The 18,448-nt window shown below is 52.8% G+C and overlaps 1 protein-coding gene across 3 annotated transcripts in view; it reads right to left on the bottom strand.

The window, feature by feature from the left end:
* Positions 1-18,448, bottom strand: part of WWC1 (WW and C2 domain containing 1) — a 151,604-nt gene that overhangs the window by 35,130 nt on the left and 98,026 nt on the right. For all 3 annotated transcript variants that reach the window (XM_059417319.1, XM_059417320.1, XM_059417321.1), the window contains 6 exons: positions 16,168-16,297; positions 14,633-14,779; positions 13,370-13,443; positions 9,755-9,997; positions 4,153-4,242; positions 2,827-3,362 (listed from right to left, as the gene is read on the bottom strand). In XM_059417319.1, coding sequence (XP_059273302.1) covers positions 2,827-3,362; positions 4,153-4,242; positions 9,755-9,997; positions 13,370-13,443; positions 14,633-14,779; positions 16,168-16,297 — 1,220 coding nt within the window. The remainder of the gene's footprint in view (positions 1-2,826; positions 3,363-4,152; positions 4,243-9,754; positions 9,998-13,369; positions 13,444-14,632; positions 14,780-16,167; positions 16,298-18,448) is intronic.

The raw sequence follows: 18,448 nt of genomic DNA, 5'->3' as shown, positions 1-18,448 counted from the left end.
GCGATGCTGAGACATGGCCAGAGAGTCTGTGATTCCTTCTCTGTAAAACGGGAAAAGTAACACCTACCCTACGAGGCTGCTGGGAGGACCCAATGGGACATTCTAGAGAAGTCCTCAGTACAGAGCCTGATGCAGGAAAGCACTCGACAAAATTCAGTACCACTATCCTTACTGCAATGCTCATTCCCACCACTGTGCTGATGCCTTCTAGATCGATCCCTACGCCTCTGGGACAAAATAACAGCCCCTGGACCCTTGGGAGGGGCAAGAGGAAAACAAGGGAGGATTTTACCACTTGGCTTATTCCATCCCATTCCTCAGTCCGCTCCTTAGCCCCCTGCCCTTGACAGAGGCCCTCAAAATCTCCGACCCAGGGCTCCAACCAGGCACTTGGCCCATGCTGCACATTCCTTCTTCCCCTAAGTCGCAAGCGCCGATGGTGAGCCAGGCCCCCTGCCAGGCTCTGAGCTATCAAGAGGGACAGGACACTTCCTGAGCTCCATGCAGTGGGGAAAACTGGGTTCAGGCCCTTCAACCCCACAGCCAGCATTCGGAGTGCCTGCTGGGTACCAGGCACCGGGGCAGCCCGGAGAAGAGACCGGCCCAGGCTGAGCGAAGGGATGGGGACAGTGAGCCTGGGGGAAGCCAAGAGACCATCTGGGTGCAGCTTTCCCAGCCCGCGCATCCCACGCCTGCTGTGGCCAGCGGAGACTTCCCGCCTTTAGACCCACGCATCTCCACCCTCCACTAAGCCACTTAAGGAGATTAATTTGTCTGCTGACTGAACAGCGGCACTAATCGCATAACCTGCTTAGTGTCAGAGCTCAGCCTGGCATCGCTCACCGCGGGGATGGCGTTTGGAGATGGCGCGAAGGAAAACCCCGTCCTGAGACATGTGCGGTCCTGGGCCCACAAGTCCCAAGGACACTCAGGGAGAAGGGGGGTCGCTCCGGCACCTTGCTGGGCCCCTTACTTGGCATGTCGCCCGCCTCTGACAGACTGTCAGGAGCTTCGGGAGCCTCCTTAGAGGTTCCACCCGCACCCGCTCCTCTCCAGGGGGCAGTTTTCTGAAGTTGGCCACCTGCTGTCGCAGGAAGCCTATTTTTATTTTTGTTTGAGAGCACTCAGCAAGACTCCCTTCCTGATGAGGGAGCCCCGGGGATATCTCGGCTCCTCTTCTAAGGAAATGGCTGGCACTCACCCAGCGGAGCCTTTAATTAACCAGGAAATCTCATCTTCCCCCCACCTTGCTCCCACTGGCCCTTGCACTCGGATGGGTAATTCTGGGCATCGCAGCAGTCATCCTGCCTAGTCCTGGCGTCTTAAGGCTGAGATGGGTCTAGCGTCTCCCACCTGGCCTCATGAGGAGCCAGGAGGAGGAGCCCTGCGCATACAAAGCCCGCACGTCTTAGTGTGGATCTGGGCAGGTGGTCCTGGTGCCAGTCCAATTCCATCACTTCCTAGCCATGACACTGACCTTACTGGGCCCCACTTCCTTTGTAAATGAGGATAAAAATTGCACCCGTCTCACAGAGTTATTATGAGGCTTAAGTGAATAAATACATAACAGTGACCGTATGCTGTATACCTGCATTTATACCTGCACTGGGCTCAGTTTTGACCTTCACACCAGATGGGCATGGTGGGGCCAGTAAGCACCAGAGTGTCTCAGGAGCAAACATACAGAGCCGCCTCACATCAAGAGAGGAGTGCCATGATCAAGAGGTTGGGTGCTCGGGCAGGAAAACCCAAGTTTCAATCCCTTCTTTCCCCACCTGTTGGCTAGGGGATACCACCTTTCTGAACCCGCTTCCTCATCTGTGAAATGGGCATGATAGAAATAACCTATTTCACCGTATAAAGCACATTGCCCATCACATAATATACCCCAATAAATGCTAACTATTATAATTTAATATGTAGTTGCTGCAAAAAAAAAAAAAAAAAAAAAATGAAGAATTTCTCTCCTGACAAATCTTAGCTATATTGTCAGCATTTCTGTCTTGAAGATTCCAACTTGAATCTCAATTCATGGCAAAATGTTCTTTCCGACCCCATGCAGAATGGGAGCCAGATCATATCATTCCCCAATTCAAGCGATCATATAGGTCCCTGCCGCTATTAGGATAAAATCCTAACTCCCTAGCATGGCCCGCTGGGCCTCAAATGACCCAGACTCTGCCTGATTCTCTGGTTTGCTGGCGACCTCTAAACGCTGGCCTCAGAGGTTTTGCTCCTGCTTTTCCCAAGGCTGGCTCCTTCTCACTCTTCAACTCAAATGTCCCCGTCCTTTATTGTCGCCCAGTCTGAATGTGCAGACCCCCCCCCAACCGGAATGGCCCCACCGCATCCCATTTATTTTCCTTCTAGGGCTTTCATTGGTCTGACAGACCAATCTGACTTTCTGTGCCTTCATTTCACATGAACTTCCTGGGGACAGGGACCTTGAGCTTGCCTGCCCTTAACGCTGTATTCTTGTGACTAATCCTGTGCCTGGCACATGGCCTATCTGTTGAACGAATGAAGGAACCTGTGTACAACCATGAGCACAAGACCTGGCATTTAGTTTTAACAGATACTTAATATCTGTTGAGAGAAGGAGTCCACCACGGAAAACCCCCTTAGCCCAGGACCCAGAACACAGTAAGCTCCTAAAAAGTGCCTACTGAATGACTAAATCAATTGATAGAGATGTGAAGGCTGGGCACACAGAAAGCAGTCAGTGAATGACCACAATTATCACTGGGATCTGTGCTCAGGCCTGAATGCAGGTCCTACCCTCCTCCCTCCCTGTGGTCCCCCTTCTGGATATGATGCTCTCTCTACCTTGGCCCAGTGGTTTGCCTTCCGTTCCTGGTTCGTCCAGCTGGTACCTCTCCCGGGTGCTGCTGCCGAGGCTCAGTTCACAGAGAGTGGTACTCAGCTCTGGGTCTTCAAACTCCAGAGGGCTCAGGAAAGCGTCTCCAGTCAGGAGGGGGTCAGCAATGAGAGGGGAGCAGGGCGGGGACGGAGAGGAGAGGGAGGAGCGGGGGGACAGGGAGGTCATGGACTTCGGGGTGCCAGACAGGGAGCGCAGGGCCTGCAGGCGGCTGCCCCCCTCTGCCTTCTGGGTCTTGGCCACCTCGTCCTCATGGATGGTGGTGATGCAGCCTGAGGGCCGGAAGCCCGTGGCCCCCTCCAGGATCAGAAACTCCACCTTGCTCTGCAGCTCTGAGTCCAGTGGCTCGAAGGGGTCATAGTAGAGGTCAGTGAAGCTGGCTGAGGTGGAGGAGTCCAGGCTGGAGGCGGCCAGGGAGCCCCGGCTGGATGTGAGGGACCCAGGGCTGCTGCCTGAGGACAGGGACTGCATGCTGCTTGAGAGGCTGGGGGCAGGGAGAAAAGAGAAGGTGAGTAACGCAGAACCGAGTGGGCCATCTGGAACCTCCTTCCTGGCTCGGAAGAGCACTATGGCCACTTACATCACCATTTTTGTTAGACCCTCTTGACAGTCTCAGGGGAGACCCTGCACCCCCATTTCACCAAAGAGGACACCCTCAGAAACCCACATAATCAGAAAGTGCCAGAGCCGGGATTCAGACCCAAGTCAGCTGCCTTAGAGGTCTACCTTTTCTTGTCTCCCAAACCTCCACTGGCCCTAGTCCATTTTCACACTTTTCCCTGTATGAATCCATCCCTATTTCTTGATAGTTTTCCTCAGATAAACTCGGTCATTACTCATCAATATGTTTATCTTAAAAAAAAAACTTTCTATCCTAAGTGTGATTGGAAAAGCAGCATCACTTACTGCAAATAGAAAGCAAGCATTACACATCTCTGACGGAACAAAATGTTATTAAATCCCAGCGATGCGCTGCTGCCCACCAAGGCCCAGGTCTGAGGCCCGTGTTCCGTGTGTCGGGAAAGCGGGTGGGCAGGTATTTGAGACATCAGTGAGACACACAATGAGGGCCTGCTCCTTGGTGCTGGCAGAAGGACTGAGGGCGCCACAGTCCAGAGAGCTGGAGGACCCAGCCCCTGGCCACGCCGGGCCCAACCCAAGCCCACCAGCCTGACCAGCGGCCTGCGGTGCTTTGAAATGCCCACACTCAAGCCGTGGAGCACACTGGAAGGGCAGAGCCCAGCTGTGCGGCCACACTCACGCCTGCCACTCACCTTTTCAGCTGGGAGTGCAGCGCTGCGACTTGTCGGGTGGCTTCCTCCAGCTCTCTCACCAGCTGGTTCCTCTTACTGTTCAATTTTAACCTGAAGGGATAGAGGGCATGAGTGGGGAGCCCCAGGAGATCCAGCCTCTGTCTGCCTGAACGAGGAATCGTAGGCAGGTACTTGCGGAGATGTACACAGACCCACAGTCATTTATTTACACAAGAATCTTCCGGAAGCATTTTACCACGTTTTTGGAGACAGGGCCTCTGCATACGACCCTCTAGTCATGGCTATACTCATCACCTACTACATGCCAGGGGCTGTGCTAGGAAACGTCTAACGCAGCCTTAATCCATCTGCACAATAATCCTGCACAGCAAAAATGGCTTTAGCACTTCACATATGAGGAAACTGAGGCTCTTAGAGTTCAATAATTTACTTCAATCTAGAGAATTAGTAGCAGAATTAGAATTCTACCCAATCATCCCTCCCTCTCTTTCTCCCCCTTCCTTCCCATCCATTGGCCCCTAGCCACCCGCCAGTATCTGCTGAGTACCTGCCTCATACCAGAAACTGTCGTTGGCACTAGGGATAAAGATGTTGTTGGCACTAGGGATAAAGATGTGAGCGACACGGAACTAGTTTCTACTCTTATGGAGCTTACATTCTGCTGAGGGGTGGGGGACAAATATTAAGAGAATACTCAGATCTCTAGTAGATACTAGAGGTTAGCATGCTGTGTGTCAAGGTTTATGAGGAAAAAGTATAGAATGGCAGAAAAGAACGCAGGAGAGACCCAATTGAGACTGGCAGGTGGGCCTTTTTGAGCAGATGACTGTGTGGCTGGGCCTGTTGGTAGATCTATGCTCTCCTCCGCTCCCTGGGCCCACAGCCAGACGCCTTCACAGCTTCCCGGGCAGCTGGGTGGGTGGAACGTGGGACAGGGTTTCAGACAACAGGATGTGAGTGAGGAAGGCGCATCAGGCTGACGTGGTAAAGTTGGTGGATCTTCCCCCCAGCCGCCCGGAGGGCTCTAAGAAGGGAGGTGGGACGAGCTTGGGTCCTGACGGTCCTGAAAGACCAAACACATGGAAGCCTGCCTGTCAGCCACGCATATTTGACTGGACGCTATGCAGGCAAGACCCAAGCTTCTGCTGCATTAAACCATGGAGATTTGGGGGTTGTTTCTTGCAGCAGTTGACCTGCTGACTAGTAGAGACATTTAAGCTGATAGGAAGGATGGACAGGAGGTGGTCAGGAAGAGTTCAGGGGAAAGAACATTCCAAGCAGGGAATCACAGCAGGGCACTCTTTCATGTTAAGGTCACCATGGCTGCCGTGAGGAAAAGGGGTAGGAGGCTGTGGATGGGAGGCAGGGACAAGACGTTGGGGTGGCTACGATGGTGTGATTGAGAAGGCGTGGGTCAGGGTGACACTGGAGTGGACAGAGAAAGGTCACGGGCTGGATGAGGGGAAAGGCTGAGGGAGTTAAGAGGAAGACTGTGAGGTACCTGCCACTAGCAACTGAACAGATCTGAGATGGCTCCTGCGGAGATGGGAAGGTGAGGCACGGGGCAGCCCAGGGGAAGAGAAGAGTTCTCTTATGGATGTGTGGGCACAAACGCCAAACAGCTGGGCTGTTGTGAAGGTGGGGAGGCCCCAACACATGGGTCACCACGCAGAAGAAAGGACTGTCTGCTATGGATTAGACTATGTCCCCCTGCCCCAGAATTCATATCCTCAGGTCTTAATGACCCACTCCCTCAAAATGGGATTATATTTGGAGAAAAGAATTTCAAGGACTTAAGGTTAAAATGAGGTCATATTGATGGGTCCTAATCCAACACGACCCAAGTTCTTATAAAAGGAGATTAGGACACAGACTCTGCATACAGAGCAGACCAAGCGAAGACATAGCAGACGTTCGTGTGTGGATGACCATCATCAAGCTAAGGAGAGAAACTTCCAGAGAAACAATTCTGGCAGCACTTCGGTCTTGGACTTCAGGCTCTGGAACTGTGAGAGAATACATTTCTTCTATTGAAGTCCCTGGTTTTATGGCACTCTGGTTTGACAGCCCTGACAAACGAATGCACCGCCATCGGGTAAAATATAATGGGGGAAAAGGAAGGGGCCAGCACTAAGCTCTGAGTATCTACAGCACCACATGGTTGAACAGATTGGCAATAGCAGGCAAAGGAGCCCAAGAGAGTGGGCCCAGAGAGTCCAGAGAAGGGGCAGGTGAGTGTGGTGCAGTGTCCTGGATGGAACATGGGAGCAAAGATCTGCACGGAGGAATGGCTGAAAGCAGGTACGAAAGACCTCCCTGGAAGCAAAATCCTTGCTTTTAGAAGAACCTGAAATCCCACATGGAGGGCAGCTTGGGTGGGCTCTAGGGAGGGTGCTGGCCCCTGGAACGGCCCCCTCCAACCACTGGAGTGAGCCCCGCCCAAGGTCCCAGCATCTGACTGAGGAGGGGCTCCATCAGGAAAGGTTGTGCCCTCACAAACTCAGGGCATGGGCTGCCCTCAAGGAGCCACTATTTAGGGTTCTCAGTGTGTGGTCCGCCAACCTCCTAGAGCGGAAAGGGAGGTGTTCTAATTAAATGCTCCTTCTTGGGTCCTACTTTGATCAACTGAATCAGAAGGTCTGGGGCAGGGCCCATGCATCTGTATCTCTGAGGGCTCGCAGGTGGTTTTGGGCACACGGAGCTGCTGCACCAGTGTGTCCTGCTCTTCCAGTCTCTTCCCAAGCTCCCACAGTATTTGCTGCAAGGACCACTTTCTCCCAGGGGAGGGAGGCGAAATTCCTTCTCTCTGCTGAAAGATCTGTCTGCTCTATGTCCCACAGACAGACATGTTCCACTGTGGGGCTCATATCCCCTTAAGCCCCTTGCTAGAAGGACTGACTGACCCAGTCCAGGCTAGGGCCTGGGAGAAAGAGTTCCTTCTCATGGAAAAACCTAACCACACTGGAACCTCCACCAACACACCGAGACCTACAACACAGGCTCTGCAATGAAGACCAGAACTTGCTCTGCACAACTCAGCAAGGTGGTGAGGGACTTGGCCTGGGTCTCGGCCGCTTCGATCCCTGGTGCTGTTCTTCCAGAGTCCCGCCTGGGGCTGGCGGGGCAGGCAGCGGGCCAGCAGATGGAGCCCACTGTGCACAAAACCCTTGACCCAACAGAACGAAGAGGGCTGTGGAGTCTCCTGACTCTCCTTCAGAGCAGAGGCCTGAAAGGCTGTGGGGTTGCAGGGCCAATAAACAGCTGGGGCTCACCATTTCCACCTTCCTTTTCGTGTTCTTTGGGAGAAATGTCACGGAGATGTGTTCTGGGAGACAATACAGGTTCCATTGGAGCCCCGCCAGGATGCTAAGGGGACCGGGAATCGGGGGCCCTCAACTTCCTGAATGTGGGGGAGTAGCCACCTGGAGCAATACACAGGTGCTGGGCCCTCCTCCGGGGGCGCTAGGCTTGGTGGGCCGTATGGCACTTGCGTGTGATGCCTAGCACATGCTGGGAAGCCACGAATGCACCCAGCATGGAAGTAGGAAGAGGATCCAGAAGGTGGAGGTGGAACCCCCACAAGCTGTAGCTCCATACCTGGGGTCCTGGCTCACAATCAAGGGCTTGGGCTGCATTTCAGACTGGGGAACTGGTCCCTGGGGACAGGCCAAGGGTGTCCGTGCTCTACCCAGCCCCCTGTGTGTGATGCAGAGCAGCTCTCAGAAGTGGTGCTGGGGGGCTCACGGAAAGGCAGCGTGGAAGCAGGGAGGTAGGACGTGGGGTGCTGAGGTGTCTGTGACTGAGGTCTGGCAGGCCTGTGGGGTGCTTCCTGGATGAGTCTATTCCTGTCCTCAAAGGCCCCTGGAGTGGAGCAGCTGATGTGTGAGGGTGAGGAGTCTGACTCTCCCAGCCTGAGAGAGAGAGAGAGAGAGAGAGAAAGAGAGAGAAAGACAGGAGAGAGGAACAGGAAAAACAATGGGAGAGAAAGAGACCTAGAGAGAGAACCCCAGAGTCCGGGGCATGAACGCAGACAAACACGGGAGCAGAGCGAACGACTGTAGGCGTGGACAAACGACGGCCGGGCCGGCGTCTCCTCTCTCTTCTGTCGCAGCCATCAGCACTGCGCTCTGACGTGCCCACTTCTACGAGGCCGCGCAGAGGCCGCTCACCTCGATCCATCTGGCCCCCTGCGAGGTGCAGCTGGGGCTCATGCAGGGCTAGGGTAGGATCGAGTCAGGGGCTGTTGAGCTCAGAAGCCTCCCTGAAGGTATCTCAGGGCCCGTCACGAGGGGACACAGAGAACGTGCCCCCCGGCACCTAAGGCGCCTGGCCTGCTTCCACGGGGGTGCAGGCCGCCTCACCTGCTTTATCAACCGGGCTTCTGCCTCTCAACTCCCTTGCTCATCCCTGTCCCTAGACACACACACACACACACACACATTTGAAAATCGCCTCCTTCACTTCGAAGCTCCTAAAGGGCAGGGACTTTGCTCAAAGTCTGCTGCCAAAACACGTGAAAATAACCAGGATAGATTTTAAAGGCACTGGGACAGGGACTGCCACTTAATAGTTTCTGAATTCTCCAAACTGCCTTACACGGAGAATACACGCATCATAATGTTTTGCAAATAAATGAACCAAGGATGGGCCAATGGACAGAATGAATGAATGAATAAGACCTAAGGACTGCAGGGCCTACTCTCCACACAGGGCTGTGCTCTGTGCATTGTGGGTGTGGAGCCTGGGGGGACTCTGAAGGAAATAAAGTCTGTTATCCAGAGAACACAGATCAGTGGCTTTTGAGCTAAAACACACCCAAAGATGAAGATGATTTGGCCTTCACAATATTTTTAAAAGTTACTGGACTAGTTGCCAGGGGTTAAAAGTTAAAAATGCAAACAACTCTTTTCTTGAAATATGGGGACCTCTGGCCACCCAAGGCGCGAATTCCCACCTGCTAGAGGTGGGAGTCAGCACCCACTTGAGGCAAGTGGGGTCTACGCACGCCAGCCTGACCCAGTCTGCCTCCAGGAAGGCCTCCAGCATTGATACTGCCTGCCTGGCCCCTAGAAACATCTCACTTTGCATCCCCATCTAAACTAGTGTTTTGCAAAGTGCAAAGTGCAACCCCTCAGCCTGAGGTGACATCAGCTTGGTGGGTCGTGACCGTCACGAGAAGAAACGCAATGTAAGAGAGACAGTCTCAGAGGCTACAACACAGAGAAAGAGTACGCACGATTTTGTGAAACTTCTGCATCACAGAGTCACACGTCACAAAGTTGCCTAGTGACTGGTCTCCCTTACATAGGGTTATGCGGCTGACCTTAGTCATAACATAACTTCTGAAAACCCGTACCTGAGCAGACATTTCGGTACTGGGATTCCCTGTGCGAACTCCCAGGGAGCTGGCCTTCTAGACAGTGAATCATTTTCCCCAACTGGCTACTTCAGAGAGCTGTGGGATCTCTACACTGGGCGTTCCTAGGCCAGAGCCCTAGTGTCCCAGGTGGCCTCCCTCGCCCCTCCCCCTGCCTGGGCTGGAGGACAGACTGGCAGCGAGGGCAGGGTCCCAAGCCCGCTCCTGGCCCCAGCCCAGCGGTACCTCTCCGTCAGGGCCTTGCTCTGCGTGTCCCGAGCTGCCTGAAGATCCTTCTCCAGCCGCTTCCGGGCCATCTCCAGTTGCTCTACCTCCCCCTGGGTCCACTTTCGTGGGCTGACGAAGCGCATCTCCTTCAGCAGCTCCTCCTTCTCGTTGATGAGGATCAGCCGGTCCCTTTCCGAGTCCAGCACTCCTGGCCAGGCCTCGCTATCAAGCTTGGCCAGTTGGATCTTCAGGTTGGCGATCCTGTGGGCGGAGAGGCGAGCGTGACAGGTGTGCCCCGGGGCACTGCGGGAGCAGGGTCACAGGCTGTGTTTCCAAGGTTATGTACACGGAGCCGTGACAGCCTCCGAGCCATCTCTGGTGGTGACTGTCTTCACTGGACCAGCGTGTCCTCTCAAGGAACCTATTTTTATCTAGCAAACACATGTGGTGCCTCCCCTGTGCCAAAAATGAGTAGGCTCTGCAGGGGTGGGGAGATGTCAATAAGGCAATGTCCTTGCCCTGAGGGACACGAGCCTGGTAGAACAGAGAGCAGAGAGCTGGATTCATCACCAGGCGATAGGCTCCTACCGCCAGCTATGGGACCTTGGGCAAGTCGCTTCGTGTCTCTGAGGGAAATAATGAAAACTCCTTTGTCATATGGCTGTGGTGGGAGGCTTTAGACATATACTAGGAACTTGCAAAGCCCAGTGTTTGGCACGGAGTGAGCACTCAAATGAATGCATCTGCTGCCGCCGTTTTATTACCTGGTTTGACAACTTACTAGGTGTATAATGTTGGGCGAACTCCCTGAGCCTTGCTCTGAAAATGAGCCACTAACGTATCCAGAGGAGCTGGCACAGGACAGGTGCTCAGCCACCGGCCGCGGGGAGCCCACTGCTATGACAGTGCACTCTGCAGTTGCTCACTGGGCGTTCCCAGTCCAGAGACTGGGGTCAGAGGCCTTGAGCCGGAGAGTCTTAGATCATTGGTAATGTGAGTTTCCAGCACACGGCCTGGTATACCGCAGGCACTTATGAACCTCTTTGAGATGCAGTCTCCTCACTGCAGGTGAGGTCAGTACTGTCAGTACTGACCCCACTGTAAGGTGGGGTCAGTAATGGAACCCACAAGGTGGGTTATGAGAACCGAATGAAAACTCACCACCCAGAGCTCTTTATATGTTGCCAAGTGCTGGACAGAAATAAAGTTATCTTTGGACCAAAATGAGATTCACAATGTAACTAAGAGGAGTGCTACAAAGATCTCAAAGAGATCCTGACCTAATCCTTTTGGATTCAGCCTTCGCAAAGGCTTTCGGCATCACACTGTTGCCCCACCCAACCCCTACAGTGTGGATAAGACATGGCAGTGAGGCTGTGGGACAGAGGGCCATAGGGGACCTGGCTCACTGAAGCCTGCATGGCATAAACACGGCTGGGACTTGATGTGTGCCCAGGCCTCTGGACTCTCAGTTCGATCTTACCTGCAGATGTGCGGCCCAACCTTTCATTTATAGAAACGTTGCTGGGGACAAAATCTCCACACCGTGTCGTGAAAATTCCAGGCAGACACACACATCTGGGTTTGCTCATTCCCAGCCAAGTGCCTCAGAGGAATTCTTGGAACTGATTAATTTATATGCCACATTCACAAAGAGAGTAATCTGGGACAACTTTGTAGCTTTTGCCTCTCTGAGGATGGAGTGGTCTGGGCAGGTCTGGCAGGGGCTCCACTAGGGATGGTATGCTGAAGGGGTGATGGATGCTTCATGCTTACATGTACTTTCTAGTGGAGCTTTCCCTTGTGCTCCTTAACCTTTGGGCCACCCACCTTTTTGTGGATCTGATGAAAAGCACTAGACTCGCTCTGCAGAAATGCACACATGACAAAACTTAGTGTGCAGACTTTTCATTACAGCCACCTGCCATCCCTTCTTCAAGCCCTGCAGCCTCTGCTTTCCAACCAGTGGGCCGCTCTGTCCTTGACACTTAAACTACCTCTGGGTGAAAAGGGGGTTTGAAACTGGGTAATGGCACATGAGCCAGGAAGCTCTGCGATTAGAAGTTTAATGGTTCAACCCCAGAGGGAAGACTGCAGTGCTTGGGTCTCTCCAGAACTGATCCTTTAAGATAGGCATTACTGTAGGCTAGAATGGATCCAGGGTTCAGAGTGGTCCCCTTCAGAGGGGACAAGGGGCTGTCCAAATGCAGAAGTCTTACTGTTTTGCTGGGCCTCTAGGGGGAGCTGAAATAATGCACAGTGTGTTTTCTCTACCTGATTAGGATCCAATTTCTCCTCCTCTGTTAACAATACTCCACATTTTCTTTGGGAAGTCACTCCTCCCATACTTAAGCCATTTGGTTCCCACAAAGCTGATCTCAATCCCCTTCCCAGAGTTAAGCACATGACCCATGCCTGGACCTTCAGAGAATTCTAATTCCTCCAACTCTGCAACAATGATTGGTTCACCAGGAAAAGCCAGGGAGCCTCAAACTAAAAACCCAACGAATCTCTGAGGTTGCTACCCTGATAGTATATAACTCTAGAATTACTGGGGGTCACCTTTACATTTTGTTAGGGAAGTCTGTCAACACAAAGGCAAGCAGGGTGGACAGGGGAGAAACTAAGTCTACATAACATGATTTGAATCCCTAGATCCAGCTGTGCCTGAAGGTGGTTTATCCTACAACTTTGGAATTCAATAAGCCAACAAATTCCCTTTTCCGCTTCTTCTAGTTTCTGTAGGATTTCTGTCACTGCTGCGAAGGGTTCTGCTGCTCACACAGAGTTGGCAGAGGGGCAGAGATGGGTGCTCCCATACTCTGTGTGGCCTGGTGTCAAATGTCCGTGGGCCATGTAGCATGTGGATGTGATGTGCCTGGCTTCAATCACCCCCACACTCTGTGGGTTCCTTCCCAGGAAGGTTGGCTCTGTGCTTAAGAAGATTGCAGACTGGGAGCCAGATTCTTCAGAGTTCAGAATCTGACTCCATCATCTTGAGAAGTCCTACAACATCTTAGACCTTACCTTTCTCTTCTCTACCATGGAGATAATACAAACCACGCTATAAGGTTGTTCTTAAAATTCAGTGAGATGATACACATAAAGATGCTTTACTATAACACCTGGGGTGCCTAACGGATGCTCCAAAAATAACACCTTTGCTTACGGTCTTAATTTTATTTGTGGCGGTGGATCCCAACTGGGGTCTACACGGTCTGTGAGCACTGCTGGCTCCTCGTTGGGCAGGAGACACTATAGTGCTCAGGATCCAGGGTCTGTTTTAGGATCCCTAAAACCTCCACTGTGCTCCTTCAAACCAGGCTACTCAGGATCACTGGAAAACCCTGATTACAGAAACCGAGCCGAGTAAGTGGAAAGAGAACAAGGCTCTGAGGTTTCACAGATCTGGGTTCAAAGTACAGTGCCACTTTTTACCTAGTTAAGTGTCTCTGGCTCGGTCATTTCTTCTCTGAGCTTCAGAGAGGGTTAAAATATAAAGATCGTAATCCTTATCATCCTGATCGTGGAGGATTAAAGAGGAGGAGGTGTGTGAAGAGTCAGGCAAGGAGCAGACACTATGCAATGGTGGTTGTCATCACTGGAGCCATCCCGTCCCCAGCCCCTAATTACCTTCTCTTAGCCTCTTCGTATCGAAGGCGCAATCTGACCTTCTCTGCCAACTGATTGTTGCTGCTCGTGGCAAACTGGGGGAAAGAACAAAGTCGGGAATTATAGGGCCATTGTGGCCGGTGCGGAGTTGGATTTCAAGAGCTCATGAGAGACTTGACAGCTTGCGTGGGAAGTAACTAAGAATAGCCCCCAATTACTGAGTTGGCTGTGTGATAGCAGGGAAGCTAGTCAGGCAGACACTTTCCTTCCTACAGGCTGTGGGAAGACCCCCAAATTCAGACATCCATCACTTCCAGTAGAGAAGCCGAGCGCCTAGAATATCATCTTGCAGCCCCGAATGGCTTGGAGCCCATTCAAGCCCCAGCAGCATGGAGGACAGCTGGTCAGAAGGAAACAGGGGCAACCAATATACAAGAAAGATATCCTGGGCGAGATGGGGAGGGGCCCAGCTGAAAACTCAGGGAGGCTGCAGGCAGGACTGAAACACTCAGTGACTGAGAAGAAGGTCCTGGAACTGGCAGGGAGGCCTACAGTGGCTTGGAGCTGAAGACCTGGGCAGCATGGAGAGGGAGGGCAGAGCCCACTGGCCGCATCATTCTGTCAAGAATGGCAGGAAGCTCCAGGGCTCACCCAAGCAGACATGGACAGAGCTTCTCCTCCCAAATGGGGACACAGCACAAGTAACCAGAGAAGAACAGCATTTAGCCACGAGGCTGGGAGGTGGGTCTGTGCGATGTCACCTGCTCTAGGAAAACAACAGTTCTCCTAACGATCCAGATGGCCATGGGTCAGTCCTGCTCTAAAACTTCCATGGAGTAAATCCGGAAGGCACTCACACTATTTACTCCTGTGACCAGCCTGAGCTTTCGAAGAGAGCTGTCTGAAAGCCGCATGTAATGTTTCGGGACAAACAGAGGGAAGATATCACCTGCTTTATAGCTGGTGAAAGAAAAACAGAATGGTGATACAAATCTGTAAAAAGGGAGCCCGAGAGAGACCCTGGTCCTTCAGACCTGCTTTCTGTGCAACATCTGGAGATGCAAGCACGTGGACAGGCAACAACCAGGACCATGGAGTCGGCACTGGTTTTTCCTCACACTGTCACCTCATGTCATCCTGGGGCCAAGAGGTCTGCAGAGAAGAGAGCTCCAGGAGGCTGAGTTAACAGCCAGGCCCACAGAGAGACACCAGTCCACACCTCAGGTGAGAAACAACAAGGTGGTGGCCCTCTACAGCCGCCTCCTGGACGCACAGCCTACTCACACTTCCCGAGATGTCCGTCTGGGAGCTCACATCCAGGTACTGTTTCGGCAGCGGGAAACCCGAACTTTCCAGAGAGCTGCTGCTGGACCACAGGTCAGAGTGGGACCCTCTCTCCGTGCGGAAGCCATCCTTCAGCATGGCGAGGCTCTGAAGAGGGAGGGCAGGGTTAGCAACACAACTGCCCGGGAGGGAGCTCTGGTCTGTCCCCCTCCATGTGCTCTCCTCCCCGCCTTGCGTCATTCAGTAGGAAGCCACGCTCGTTCCGGGAAGGTAAGTAAAGAGCTAGCAGCAAGGGGGTAGTTGCTCGATGCCGGGGCTTTTCCCTGGGAGACACCGGTATGGACCCTGGCTCTGGAGCCACATGGCCTGACCTGGAATCCCTGCACTGCTACCTCCCAGCTGGGTGACCTGAGCTAGTTGATGAAGCACTCTGTGCCTCAGTTTCCTCTTCTGAAAAACAGGAAGAATCACAGGTCTGAGGTCATGGTACTATCAAACTGATTTAAAGAGGTGACCAGGCTAAGGTACAGGTAGTACAGCTGATTCTTACTACCTGTCAGCTTTACCACCAGCTTACTGAATCCTGACATCGGTCTTGTGAGAAATGACTGAAGAGTAGCCCCATTTTTGATAAGGGAGTTTTTCCACGGAAAGGCTGGCAAATGACAGAGGACGATTTGGCCTGGTCTGTCTGACGGAAGACTTAGCACTCTTAATTGCTAATTACAATAGGAACACGGCTCCCTGTCAACCAGGGCCTGGATGTTTTCATTGGGCTGCTGCCCTGGGCAAGAGCTTCAAGATCATTCTCTGTCAGAGACCGTAAAGCTCCCTTCACGAAAAGGATAAAGCTTCATGTAAAGCTTCCTTCACGATAAAGGAGCCTGACTCCTAATCTGCCAATGGGAACACAAACACACCCAGTATCTCAGAGGTCAGGGTGGCTCCTGTGAGGGGAGGTGGAGTGTCCAGGGATTAAAAGAACAGGCTTCTGAGTCCAGGTTCAAATCCTGGCTCTACCCCTGACTCTGAGCTGTCCCGTTCGTTGTTAGCTGTGAGAAGGGGTGAACTAGGGCTAGTGTAAGAGACGAGTGAGGCACAAAGCGTGCAAAGTGCCCAGCATATGAAATCACACTGACTCTCATTTGTTCAGTCCTCAGCACAGACAACAGGTGATGAAATACTTAGGAAGATGTTACATTTTGATGTTGGGGCTATCGACGTCGAAACCACCTCCCCATCTGGTCCTTTGAGAAGGAAGCCAGGTGGCCAGAGTGAGTGGCGAGGACATGACCTTTGGACCGAAGCAGCCGGCTGCTGTTGCAACTCTGCCAGCTCTGTGACCTTACACAAGTCACCTAATGCTTCTGAACCTCCTTTCCCTACTCTATGAGACTGGAAGGGCAAGAAAACGAGCGACTGTGCAGCATGCAGAAACACCGTGAGTCCTGGCAAGGAGAGGCGCTCGGGAGAAATCGACGTGGGACCCCCCCGCCCCCACCCCAGCCCGCCGCTGATCCCTGGAACTCTCGTACCTTAATGAGATCTTGCTTTTCTTTTTCTCCACAAGTGATGGCCTTTTTGATGGCTTTTGTTTCTCTCAAGACGGCCTGAGCTTCATCCAATTTGTAGCTGCCCTGAGCATCAGACATTTTCTTATCGATTCTAGGAAACAGTCAATGGGGGAAGGTCAAACAAAGACAGGGTGAGGGATGGAGTCTGAGTCTCCCCAGGGCAAAAGCAGACGATGGACTTCAGTCCTGTGAGAAGGCTCCTCTCTGTCCTGCACACCCGCCCTCCCCAGGTCCTGCCTGTGGGATGAGGCACAGCAGGTGCCTGTGAAATGTCTCATGGTGTGGGGCTTCTGTACCACCCTTGAAATCAAGCAGCAGCTCTTACAGGACGTTTTCCCTGATGACCTCCCTGTCTCTTCCAGGCTGGGCTAGGAATTCCCCTCACACTGTGTGTAGCTACGACACTGCAACCCTTACGTCGTGTTCTACTTAGTGCTAGACATGGTGGTATCCTTGACTGATCACTGGGACGGGGTGGGACTGAATAAACTCAGTATCTGGCTTAGAACATTCCTTTGACTTGGGGTCTCTCAACCTCAACATCTTGACATTTGAGGAGGACGATTCTCTGTGGTGGGGGGCTGTCCTGTGCATTGTTGGATATTTAGAAGCTTCCCTGATCCTGCCCATGAGATGCCAGCAGCATCCTGACCCCGAGCTGGGATGACCAAAAACACCTCCATACTCTGCCCAGTGCCCCTTGGGGTCGAGGAGCAAGATCATCCCCAGCTGAGACCCACTGGCTTTAATAAGCATTTGCGAGTCAACAAGCACAATAAAGGAAAGCTGTGAATGATGAAAAACTCCCAGCCCTGCGACTCAGCAGCGTGACCTTGGGCATGGCCCTCAATGCACGGAGGCTTGGCTTGCTCCTCTGAAAACACCTGGAAAAGGTCACCTGCCCAGCTCATGTTCACGAAAATGTTAGGAATGTCAAACAGGATAAAGGATGGAAAGTCAGGTGGTGGACTAGGGTGTATGGACCAAACCAGCTTATCGAGGCACTCCATCCAGGTTCCTTTTGGTGGTGGAAAAGAGTAAAAAAAAAAAAAAAATTAAGGGTCTTGATGTCGCTTTCTGAAGATCAGACCAAACCACAGATAGTGGAGGTCTGGGCCCCCTGGGGAAGGAGGCTGTGGTGTGGAAGAGCTTCTGAGGAAAAAGATGATTTTTACTGCTTCACACTTTCCCCAAAGGCTAGGCCTGAGGTTCAGTCCCCAGTGGAGAAAAGGAAGTCTTAGAGTCTGAGGGAACACCAGGAACCCATTATTTCAGGATGAGAAACCGCTCACAGGCATTCCTCTCTGGTTTCCTGCTAGAGGCCAAACTGTCCTGGGCTAAAAATAACCTGAGTGGGGAATCACTGATGGTGGCGGGAGCAGGTTTCCCTCCGGGTCTGTCTGTGCCTCAAGCAGGAGAGAGGGAGAGAACCCGGGTCTCGGCACGGCCCTCCCCCTGCCCGTCCGTTATGTCAGCCTCCGTGGAGAGAAAACAAAGCCCCATTTATGTGTCCCCACTAAAAATAGCCTGTCTATTCCTTTCGAGGACTTGGGCCTGAGCAAGCCTGCCAGGTTGGCTAAGACTGGTCTCAGATTTAGTTTGAAAAATTAGTCTAAAGGGAGCTTTCTGTAGCAGAGGCCTGCCTGAGATGCTCTGTGGAGAGGAGGGTCCCCCAGGACCGGAGGTGGCCGTGCCCTGAGTCGGGGGTGGGGGAGGGGTGCAGGAGAGATGCCATTTGCTCCAGCGGGGCTGGGGGCTCTGGGGAGGGGGCTGTGCCCTGCAGTCCTCTGCCAGCAGGATGAGGAAGGCTCTGAATCCTCAGCAGGATGAGACAGAAGCGGTTTGTCTGTTGTGCCCTGGACTCCTCAAACAGCCTCTACCTGATTTCTCTCAGGGGCCTTAGCAACCCAGGCTCTGGAATTTGGCTCCAGAGAGGAGCTCCAAGAGGGAACACTCTTAGGATTGGGGGGGGGAGGGGAACAAAGGGTCTCCATTATGTGCTCAGTGAATGAATCTCTCTCTCTCTTTTTTTATTTAAGGGAAAGAAAAGTTGTGTGTTTGCAGGGGAGGGGAGGGTGTAGTGGGCTGCGTGTGTTTTAGAATTTCCAAATCACGCAGCTGTCCAGAGAGTCACACACCCGCTAGCCACAGCACAGCCACAGAGAAGCAGGGCAAAGGCTCTGACAGCAGCCAACTCCTTTTGGTCTTGTCCAGGCAACTCTCACCTGGGCAAGGAGGCTCT

This window comes from Mustela nigripes, chromosome 12, assembly GCF_022355385.1.
Source record: "Mustela nigripes isolate SB6536 chromosome 12, MUSNIG.SB6536, whole genome shotgun sequence".
Lineage (NCBI taxonomy): Eukaryota > Metazoa > Chordata > Mammalia > Carnivora > Mustelidae > Mustela > Mustela nigripes.
The sequence above is the reverse complement of the archived record's forward strand: the minus strand, read 5'-3'. Positions and strand labels throughout refer to the sequence as shown.